This window comes from Sceloporus undulatus, chromosome 7 (assembly GCF_019175285.1).
Source record: "Sceloporus undulatus isolate JIND9_A2432 ecotype Alabama chromosome 7, SceUnd_v1.1, whole genome shotgun sequence".
Lineage (NCBI taxonomy): Eukaryota > Metazoa > Chordata > Lepidosauria > Squamata > Phrynosomatidae > Sceloporus > Sceloporus undulatus.
The window spans coordinates 2,892,132-2,902,995 of record NC_056528.1 but is presented as its reverse complement, the minus strand read 5'-3'; the positions used below and the strand labels follow the sequence as shown (position 1 = coordinate 2,902,995).

The 10,864-nt window shown below is 42.7% G+C and overlaps 1 protein-coding gene across 4 annotated transcripts; it reads right to left on the bottom strand.

Annotated features, from left to right (window-relative positions):
• Positions 1–3,233: 3,233 nt before the first annotated feature.
• LZIC (leucine zipper and CTNNBIP1 domain containing) lies at positions 3,234–10,861 on the bottom strand. Of its 4 annotated transcripts, none has more exons than XM_042480432.1 (7): positions 10,727–10,861; positions 9,722–9,846; positions 8,644–8,779; positions 6,256–6,354; positions 5,328–5,423; positions 4,767–4,848; positions 3,234–3,662 (listed from the first exon to the last, which is right to left on the bottom strand). In XM_042480432.1, the coding sequence occupies exons 2-7, from the start codon at positions 9,820–9,822 to the stop codon at positions 3,604–3,606; spliced, it is 573 nt and encodes a 190-aa protein (XP_042336366.1). In that variant the 5' UTR covers positions 9,823–9,846; positions 10,727–10,861; the 3' UTR covers positions 3,234–3,603. The 4 variants fall into 4 exon arrangements, with proteins under 4 accessions (XP_042336366.1, XP_042336365.1, XP_042336364.1 ...); XM_042480431.1 differs by having other exon boundaries at positions 10,731–10,850; XM_042480430.1 differs by having other exon boundaries at positions 10,723–10,838.
• Between the last annotated feature and the right edge of the window lie 3 nt (positions 10,862–10,864).

The window sequence follows — 10,864 nt, the reverse complement described above, 5'->3', positions numbered from 1 at the left end:
CCTAGCCTCTTGTTACTTCAAACCATTAGACCTGGTCCTACTCTTTGGGGCAGCAGAGAATAAACCTGTACCTTCTTCTCTGTGGCAGCCCTTTAGATAGTTAAAAAGTGGGGTCACATCACCCCCTCGGTCTTCTCTTCACCAGGATGAACATGCCCAGTTCCCTCAGCCTTTCCTCTTGTGTTTTCCATACCTCTCATTGTCCTTGCTGCTCTTTTCTCACCCATCCCTCCATGAAACACTTTCAGAATCTACCCATTTTAAAAGGAGGGTTTTAAAGATTGGAATTTTCAAAACCCAGCATGAAGACACCTTGAGCCTCATTTATCATCGCTTTAAGCAATCCCAGCTCGCAAGAGTCTCCTCTCTTCCCGTACTAACAATTATGTATTGCGTTCAAAATCAATGGTCTTATTAGGGGGAAAACTCCGGCGAAGTCACTGTTGCTTAAAGTGTGTGGGGAGGTATCAATTGACAATCGAGATAAAGTGCATTTCTGAGCGACGGCTTATTCAAGTGAGATGAATCGTATGCAAATGGAGGCACACAAATGTAAATCGGTACGCAGAAAGAGGGAGATCAGAAGCAGCGGCAGCCTATTAAGAGCTGGTGTGACGGCTGGGTTTGGCTCAAGGCACAGATTTATGACTGCAGCGCAGCAAACACTTCCCTTCTGCAAGCAACCGACTCGTCCTCTAATCATCTTTAATGAGGCTGCTCAGGTCTTCAAGGGAGAGGAGGTCCGCAACCACATTTCACACAAGCTGTTACTTAGGCATGGCAGTTTGGAAAGGGAAGATGTTCAAAGGATGTGGCTCCCAACTGCCCAGGCCTAATGGCAACCCAGAGGGCAAGGCAGACCAGTCAAAAGAGGACAGCCTGACCCTCCAACCTGCTTTGCTGAGGCCTTCATGGTCCCAAATCCCAACAAACATACAATTACTCAGTCTCCACAACCATCTTCTCTCCTCTTGTCTTTCTGGGCAGGTTATTTCCCCATCTTCCTTAAAGGCAAATTACTTTCTTAAGATAAACAAAGTCCATGACATGCTGAAGCATCTATAACTGAGTGATGTTCTGAATCCCAAAGCACCATTCTACTGATGCTTCAGTGAGAGTAAGATTGAGAAAAGTCAGAATACCAGATTACCTCTAAATTGTCAGAGAGGTTAAAGTTGTCACTTCATAGTCTTTGGGGGAATATGCTTCAGCATGCCAGGATAACATAAACTCTTCTGTAGGACCACAAAACCTTGGAACACAGTGCTAAAGATAACCCTTAGCTGTGTCTACCAGATTAACACACTACCTTTTGCTTGCGTTTAGGCAGACTTGTGTAGCTGGGTAGGAATTGTGCAAGGACTAGCCTTTGGGTCTTTTGCCTTCCCTTGGCATTTGTGGTTTGGCTCAGTTACGCAAGTCATCTGGTTCTACAAAAACCCTTCTCCGGATGCCAGAAGTAAATATGACTTTCAGTTTCTCTACATCGGACATTACTAGAGGTTGGACAATATGATTTAAAGTTACAGAGCCCTTCCTAATAAAGGTTGAATATTACTAGTCTGATTATTGTGAAAACTTTCCCACTTGCCCAGTTTGACCTTAGAGCCATCTTGTTTAGAACAAAGCCATCCAAAACTGCTCCATAAACCTGGAAGGTCATTGTCATCTTTGTCCAGGAGGTTGTTTTAGGACAGATTCACCCTGGCCACTGTTCCCTAACAAACAAGCCTCCTTTCCTATCTCCCCCCAACACAACCCTGCTGTTATTGCATTCCCAAAACTGCTGAATAAGGGAGAATCGTGTTGTAACAACACCACAGTATGCTACAGCCAGTACCCTTTTGGCAATCCGCACACGTTTGCAAGCCAGGAAGAGAGAACACAGTGTCATGGTTGTTCGTTTCTTAAATCGGAGAGAAAGTCAAGGAATTTCTCAAGGTACTACAGAGTGACTTCACTTGGGATTTGTAGAAATGGTAAGAGTTGATTCATAGAGTGATACCTCATCCTTTGTTAAACCTTGAGGAATGAAGGTCCCCAGGGGAAATTACTTAAGCAGACAAGGTAAGGAGAAAGAAGTTCTGTCTGGAAAATAGTTTTCTTATCCATTTTTCAAGTTTCAAGGCAAGCAATATAGAAATTTAATATATTCTTTGTTGTTAGGTGCCTTCAAGTCAACTCTGACTTACAATGATCCTATCCTAGTTTTCTTGGCAAGATAATTCTGAGGAGGTTTGCCAATGCCTTTCTCTTATGCTAAGAGCGTGAGACTTGCTCAAGATCACCCAGTGGCTTTCCATGACTGAGCGGTAACTCAAACCCTGGTCTCCCAGAGTCCTCTCAGTCCAGGGTTCTGCCCTCCTAAGGTAAGAACATGTATGCTCAAATTCCTACTAAGCCATCAAGCCCACTGAAGAGATCCTGATCTAATCCACCTTGTCCTAATTTACTTTGCAGGGTTCTGAAGATAGTAGTATCAGGTGGGTTGGGGGAAGAGAAGGGCATTATTCCAAGAGCTTTGGAGAAAAGGAAGGCCAGAAATAAAGAAATTGTGATTACAAAAGAAAAGGAGTGCTCTCAGGTACGTAAGAGACCAGTCCTACTTGTAGGTCAAAAGCAGCATCCAGCAGATCAGTCTGGAAGCTAAAAGGGAGCCCTGGAGGCTAAGGAGGTCAGTAGACAGCAAGCATGACTTTCATTCATCAAGAGAATAGACTCTGTTTGTTTGTTTCTACTTGGGAGGAAGCTGTTTTCATGCTGCCCGCAAAACACGATGGAGAAGAATGGCGGCCCGCAGCCGATAACACACCAGGCTCCCTGAAAGAGGCCCGAGGCGCAGCCCCTGGCTGCTGTTTCTGACCGCGTTCCCTGTCATTCCGTTACATGGAGTTAAATTGGGCTAGAACAGCTCCCGACAGGGCTGCCATTGTTTGCCAATCAAGATCTGGCAATACAATGGCGCCCATTCATAGCCAGGGCGAAACTGGCAGGGTGGGAGTAGTACACTTGGCTTGTGTGCGCGCTCCGTTCTTAGAGAAATGGGGTCTGAAGCAGACGCTGCCACATTCCATACCGAACCAGACTCTTCCCCCCCTCCACTAAAATAAATAGGGGATTTCGAGGAAACAAAGGTATCTAGATTTCGGGCCAACGGCTACACTTGCACTACTGTCTGGTTGCGGAAGACAGAGAGGATTTCTGCCATTAGGTGCAAGAAAACAACAAGGAAGGAAAGAGAGGACATTTTACTAGAAAAACGCACATTTCAAAGGCAAAGTGGGGGAGAAGACTTGTCCCCATTTGCCTGTGTTCAAAAAGAAAATGACAATCACAGTTACATTAGGTTTGTTTCTTTTTGTTCCAAAAGTACCACTTAGTGTTTCAGCCTCAGAGTCTTACTTTGTTGAGCTTCTGAAAGGTACTTGAAAAACTTGTTGCTTTCAGTTAGCTTGCTGTTATGAGAAAGTATGTTATATATATATATATAAAAAGTCCATAAGAAACACATACATACAACTTAGCTTTTCTTTTTTAAAAAGGTGAGGCCAATATAGCTTCTCATGGCAGAGAGAAGTAGCCCGCAAACAGGGAAAAAAGCCTTCATTGCTTGGATTTTTCTACCTCAAAACTTGCCAGAGCGAAGACCTTGTCCCCTGATCCTGTAGTCAGAGAAAGAGAGAGAATGAACCATTTAAAAACCCTGCCTTCATTCAATCAAGGTCCTTCCTCTAATAAACGATAGCCACCCAAAATAGGGTTTAAACTGAAACTTTAAATCGGGGACAGGAGTTGTGCGACTGTGCAGATGGTGCTGAACAACAATTCCCAGCAGCCCTATCCAGCAGTGCAAGTGAGGAATGCTGGGAGCTGCTGTCGAACAACATCTAGAAGTGAAGTCAATGTTGTTGCCATCAGCAACAGAACAATACACACTGGCAAAATGTCAGGCATAAATTCTTCTAGAACATGGCCACATAGCTTGAAAAACCCACAAAAAACTAACATCTAGAAGACTGTTTGATTCCCACTCCGGCTTATGCTTCATTGTGACCATGTGCTGGGATCACAGAGCTTTAGAAACACCCCCAAAGCACCAAAGCCCACCCCACAAACAACCATCTAATCTGGTTCTGGGTTGATGCTTTGGATTACAACTCCTACCAGCCCCAGCCTGCTATGGAATTCTGGGCTTTGTAGTTTGTTGGGGCACCAGAGCTTTGCTTTTTTGCAGTGCGGATGCAGCACTAGAGGATTTTTATGTAGGTACATTAAGCAGATGTATTAAAAACAGGAGGAAACACATAAGGGGTGGAAGATGGCCATTTCCAGCTCATACGAATCCTAGGCAGACCAGCATATCCAGAAACCAAGTTTCAGTTGAACCATAATGAACCAAAATCACCTCTGGATACTTTGAGACCAATTAATTTGTTACTTCTGGGTGGGTGGATGGGGAACCCACAAAAAAGCAATTCTCGTTATTTTCTTTCCAAAAGATATTCAACGTTTCTGGGAAATCGAGGGCATGAGATCCATGGGCTGCATCCCAATGCCCATCAAATACATTTTTCTACCTTATGACCCATCCAGGCCTCAGGCCTCTTAACATAGAGGAAGCAGGCAAAACCGTACCACAAGCCCAGTCCTATTTCCATGTTCCTAACTCCCTCTGAATCTAAGACGATTCAAGCCATTTTTTCCCAACCAACTGCAAGGAAGTCATGAAAAGAAAGCAAGCGAGGCAGACCAACGGACGGACTGACCAAGGTCACTGGAGACCCTCTCAAATTGGCTAAGGGCAGCTCCGGCATTTGTTGATAGGAAGGTCTCATCATCTAGAGTCAGCTGAAAAGGGAAAGGAAAAGAGTTGACCGTATCATATTTACATGGCATCTGACAAGTCATTAATCTATGAATGGGAAGAGTGTAACCAATCCACAGAGAAAGGGCAAAGGGTTTTCATAATCCTTAGATTTCATATGAAGCTATAAATGAGTGGTGGGCAACTATGGAGGGCAGGGGGCCACATTAGCCCCTGCAGAGGGATATATCTCCCAACTGTACCTGCTTCATGTCCCCAAATGTGCTGAAGGGGAAATGGGGGGATTTACTAGTGCATTAATCTGTTTCTTGGACATTTACAAAGTCACACTAGGAGAGACAGAGATCAAGATGTGGGCCCACTGTTTAAAAGGCCCTGTCCTTGGTACAACCGATCAGTCTAATCTCTCTTTACACAGAGAGCAGAAAATAATACATACAGTTCTATTTAGAGTTTTGTGAACTATATAGTTCTGTGAAGGACGCATATTGAAAATAAGTACCTTCTCCCCAAGCTTACGGAGAGCAGTGAGGATTTCAACTTTCTGCTGGGTGTAAAGGTCCCGTCCGAGCTTCCCAACCATCAAATCTCTGTCCATCTATGCAGTAAAGTGGAGGAGGAGGAAAGGGGGAAAGAAAGAGAGAGACCAGATACTCACAATGAATGAAGATTTACAGAGTTCACAGCAATAATTCTAAAGTTATGTACGCAAAGAGATGCATGTTTTTCTAGCAAGTCACAGCTCCTAAGGGACACGCTGGTAAATGTTTAACAGAGGACCTTATCACAACTAAAGTTTGGAAAGGTTGCTTTTTTGGATGACAGTTCTCAGATCCACCCAAAGGGCTTGTGAAGCACCATGTACACTGATAGTGCTAGATAAATAAAGTAATGATTGTAATAAAAATAATACAAGTAAAATCCATCATAGCTAAAACCCTAGGGAGAATCCAAAGCCATGCCCACAGTCCAGCCTACTTCCCAATTTCTCTTCTCCTACATTCCAACTATTCATGCAAGCAACTGGTCCAATACACAGACCTTAAGACACACAAAATTCTGTACGCTTTACATAAATTTACATGAATTTCAGTTTAAAGCATGTTTACATTCTCCTTCAGCCAAAATGTTTGGCAGACCAGCTTAGGTAAATATCTGCAAAAACAAGACAGTCTGTGTCTCCACGCTTATATAGAAAATGCATGACACCAAAGAATAAAGAGAGCGAGAGGCAAGAGGAAAAATACAAACTCAAGTACCGGTTCTGAAAGCTGCCTGACCAAGGAAGAGATTTAACCTTGATTCTGAAAGCTATTCTGTTTGTCATGCTGAGAAGCAACACTATAATACACCTTACATCTTTGACTTTGCAAATCCCAGCAGGCAACATATGTGCATTTTTTAATGCATATGGGAGAGAAGATCTTTACCTCAGCCAACCTTGTCCGCAACTGCCCAGGCTGTTTTTTGGCAAACATCCTGATGACTTCTGGGGTTTTAAAAGCCTGGCTGATGGCTGCTTGTATGGCCTGCAAGATAAAGAGACATGCTAAAATCATGGTGTACTCCTCTTGACGCATATCAAGAGCCAGTTATCCACTGTTGAAGCAAGTAATTAATACACTTGCAAAGAGATGCTCAATTTCTGTTTGAATAAAGTCCTTGAGATACAATCATACATCATGCTTCCTGCCACTTTATTGTTCATGTAGCTTCAAGTCATTTTCAACTTATTGCAACTCTAAGGGAACCTAGAGAGCCAGCGTGGTGCAGTTGTTTAAAAGTTGGACTATGACTCTAGAGACCAGGGTTTAAATCCCTGCTCAGCCAGAGAAACTCACTGGATCACCTTGGGCAAGTCACGCTCTCTCAGCTTCAGAGGAAGGCCAACCACCTCTGAATAAATCTTGCAAAGAAAACCCTACAATAGGTTTGACTTACTGTCATCGTAAGTCAGAAATGACTTGAAGGCACACATCAACAACAACAACAAGGGGAACCTAGAGAGGGCCTTTCCTGGAAACCCCAGGAGAAGCAGAATATTTTTAAAACAAGCAACAGTGTCTCCTGTATCATAAAAAACCCAAACCCTGTTTTTCCAAACCACAATCAACATTCCAGACATGTCCATTTAAAATAATATATAATAATAACCTATCTATCTGTTTTGTTTTTGGCTGTCCATGCAGCACCTAGAAGGTCTTAGGACATAAAACTGGCCCCTAGATCTGCTGCAGTTGCCCACCCTGACATTAGACTTTGTAATTAGACCATAAATTGATGTTTCTATGTGTTTGCAAAACAATATCTTATTAATCCGAAGCAATTTTCTTAAGCTTAATGTTGGTCCAGCACAAATAAGACCTGCTGGGGCTAAAGTTAATTATAACTCTCAAATCCTATTTATTTCAATTAGCCTGCCCTGGGTAGGACTAACACTGGATTTAGTTCACTGTATGAGAAGAAACAGGGGTTCATAACCTTTGAAGAAAGTTTGAAACCAGTTTTCTGGGACAATGTCATGGGACACTGTGGTTTAGAATATCATGATACAGGGATTGTGATATTGTGGCTTGAGACACCAGGACAAAGGGAAGGTGGTGTGAAGTTTGTTACTGATCCCGTAATAGTCCTAGCCTGATAAACTATGATATATGAGATCAAGCTCTGTCCAAGACAACCAGGGAGAATCCCTTCAGAGAGCCCAGAAGGCCAAAGAGCCCTCCTCCAACCCATCTTGTGGGGGGAGAGAGGCCTGCCTGAAGACAATGAGCCCTCCTCCAACCGCCATCTTGAGGGGGGAGGGCCTGGGCCTGGAAGACAAGAGCCCTCCTCCAACCGCCCATCTTGAGGGGGAGAGAGCCTGGCCTGGAAGACAAAGAGCCTCCTCCAACGCCATCTTGAGGGGGCGAGAGGCCAGGCCTGGTAAGACAAAGAGCCCTCCTCCAACCCCATCTTGAGGGGGAGAGAGCCTTGCAATTTTTTATTGTATTGCCAGTTTTACTGTACACCGCTCTGTCATTGCTGGATAGCGGTGTCTATTAACTAAAAATATTTATTATTATTTGAACTAGGTCAAAGCCTGGTTCAGCTTCTTCAACACGCTCTGGTATAATATGTAAGTTACATAAGCATTTGATATTTTATTACATTTATATGATTCTTCTTCCCAAATGAGCTCATGGTGGAAAACAAGTTTTTCCGCCTCACCCCAGTTTATCCTCAGAATAACCCTGTGAGAGAGATCAAAACATGAATACTTACAAGATAATGTGATTAACTGGCTAGAGTATAAGACTAGGGCTAGTTCTAGATTCAGGTACCATTGAGCTGTGAAACTCACTGGGTGGGGTTGGGTCAGTCATTTTCTCTCAACCTGACATTCTTCACAGGGTTGTTGCAGGGATTATGTGGGGAGGATGAGTCATGTAAAAGGCTATGCGCTCACTGGAGATGGGATATAAATTTAATTTTTAAAATCCCTACCAAGAAGGCAGCAGGAAGGTATGTTTTATTCTCCGTCAGCCAGAGAACTCTTGTGCCACCCTCTGGAACGTGGGTGTGTTACATATTACTGGAAGGTTGGTGTTTTTGCATATATATCCCCCATCTTGTTTCTTTCAACATTTCTTATTCTCAACAGCACATACACCTCAGATTATGAGGTTATGTGCGCCAACAAACTCTTCAGGACAAAGGTGAGTAAATGTTTGCCAGCAATCACAATATCCAAGGTAGTGGCAGTAAGTCATATTTACTCTAGAGAAAAGGGGTTAGCAAATGTGTTGATTCACAATGGTTCAAATAAAAGCACTCACCAACTGCATCCCACTGAGTTCATCTACCAGGGTCATATTTCCAGACATAATCTTCTTCAAGGAGTCATTGAACTCCCTCAGCTGCTCCAGGGTTTCCTTCTTGGTTTCTTCATACTCATCTGCATCCAGGTCATCTCTTATTGAGAGCCAAGAAATTAATGAGAACGAGGAGAGATACTTTTAAAAACTAAGTTATTCAATATGCAAAAGGATCTTGCAGCACCTCTGAGACTGTGAGAAAGCAGTTGTAGCTCAGATGTGGTCTCCTTCTTCAGATGCATGGAGTGAACTGATGCCCAAGGAGGACCTTTGTAGAGTGTATGAATACCCATGGAAATGCAAAATTTGGGTATGGTGATGGAGTGACAAGTTCAGTTTTAATGGAAGCTGTTGAGTAAAGATGGGTATTCATACAGTCCATAATGGTCCTTTCTAGATACCAGTTCACACTGTGCATCTGAGGAAGTAGATCAAGTCTATGAAAGCTTATACTACAACTTCTTTCCCACCTTTCTCGAAGTGCTTCAAGATCAGTTTTCATACTGATATTCCAGGCTAACATAAGTGTGTCTCTAAGTTATTACAGATGATTCCTGTGTTTCCAAACCATAACTACTGTTGTAGTTACACATCTTAACAGTATTTTCCCCCTCCCATTTCTCAAAAGATGCTAGTAGTTTTAGTTGCTTTCCCCTCCAAACACCTGGATGCTTTTCATTCACAGACACGAAGCATAGTGTGATCCAGTGTTTGAACCGTGTTATTGTTTCTCCAACATCTACCGACACCCCATTCCCATAACTATGTAAGGAACTACAAAGTTACAGTTACCCACGAGAAGAAGTGACACCATTCGCTGTTAATTACAAATACAGTGTGATATAGTTATACCTCTATTAGTGGGGAAAGGAATTAAATGCAAGTAGGTAATCATTTTGTAACTAAAAATGTCTAAACTTTGGGATTAATCACAATACCACTCAATACAATGACCCATTCCTTGCCAAAAGCAAAACCTTTATCACATTAAAAAGGCAACATTTTCTAACATAGACATTTCCAAGAATTTGCTTATTACCGGCACTCCTCCAGATCTTGCAATTGCTGCATTAATCTATCCAGCTGCTCTTCCAAGTTCTGTTTCAACTTACTGGTTTCAATCGTTCCTCTTGAAGCCATTTTAAATTATTTGCACAACCACTTCTGGGAGAGAAAAGAAACATAATGTGCAGTGGAAATAACCAGCTAAAGTTATAAAGCGAGGAATAATAAAACTACGTTGCTTTAGTGCAAAGGTCAATGTTTATTCTCTTGCTTATTTAAATATGTCCATCCTACAGAGTCTCAAGAAAAATAACAGGCTTGGGAGGATTATTGCAATATGTTTAGCTCACCTAGGTTCATTGTATTTCTAGTGCTAAAATCTCAATTTCTTTACCCCAGCCTTAGTGAAAAGGCATTTCACATCACTCTCATTTCTTTTATTTTTGCAACATCAACACCTTTTCAACAACTTACAAAATACATACGGTATGCATATACTCACCTAATCTATACAGCAGCAATGTATTACAAAGGATCTACAGCATAGAAATAATAGTTTGACACCCCTTTAAGTGCTGCAGCTCCATCCGATGGAATTGTGGGGTTTGTAGTTTTCCAAGGTCTTTAGCCATCTGTACCAAAGAGTGCTGGTGTCTACCAAACTAAAAATCCCAGTTTTCTGTAGGATGGAGCCAAGGCTTGTGTCAAACTGCATTATTTCTACAGTGTAGATGCACCCCAAGTCAAAGCATTCCCAACCATATTCCATAGGAACATTAAGCCACCTGTGCTCACCTTTTGTGAGAGAGCTCTGGTGCCACAACAAACTAGATATTTATTATTATTACTTTATTAATTTAGCATCCTAGTGCCTTACCTCAGCCCAAAAGGTTCTCCTGCCTCAAAACCTTAAAGGGTCTTTGATAAAATGGGAACCTATTCCTCCCAAGGCCCCCACCCACCATCCTTATTAACCCTTTCCCATCACTTCCACAAACCCAAGAGTGACACACAACCACACAAAGACAACCCTACCTACCAACCTTCCTCCTTCTCCAGCCTCCAAAACCTTCCAATCACATCCTCCCTTCAAGCAAATGGGGGTCTCCTATTAAGGAGGATCGAAACCTCCCCACTTCCGGTTTCCAGGTCGTGGGGGAACATGTTTGGCGACGGA

Excerpts from the sequence above, each read along its gene's own strand:
- LZIC (XM_042480432.1), bottom strand. The coding sequence starts at position 9,822 with ATGGCTTCAAGAGGAACGATTGAAACCAGTAAGTTGAAACAGAACTTG. Across the intron at positions 8,780-9,721 it reads CAAGATCTGGAGGAGTGCCG|AGATGACCTGGATGCAGATG; the intron begins GTAATAAGCAAA and ends GCTCTCAATAAG. Across the intron at positions 3,663-4,766 it reads GAGGGTCTCCAGTGACCTTG|GATCAGGGGACAAGGTCTTC; the intron begins GTCAGTCCGTCC and ends CTCTGACTACAG.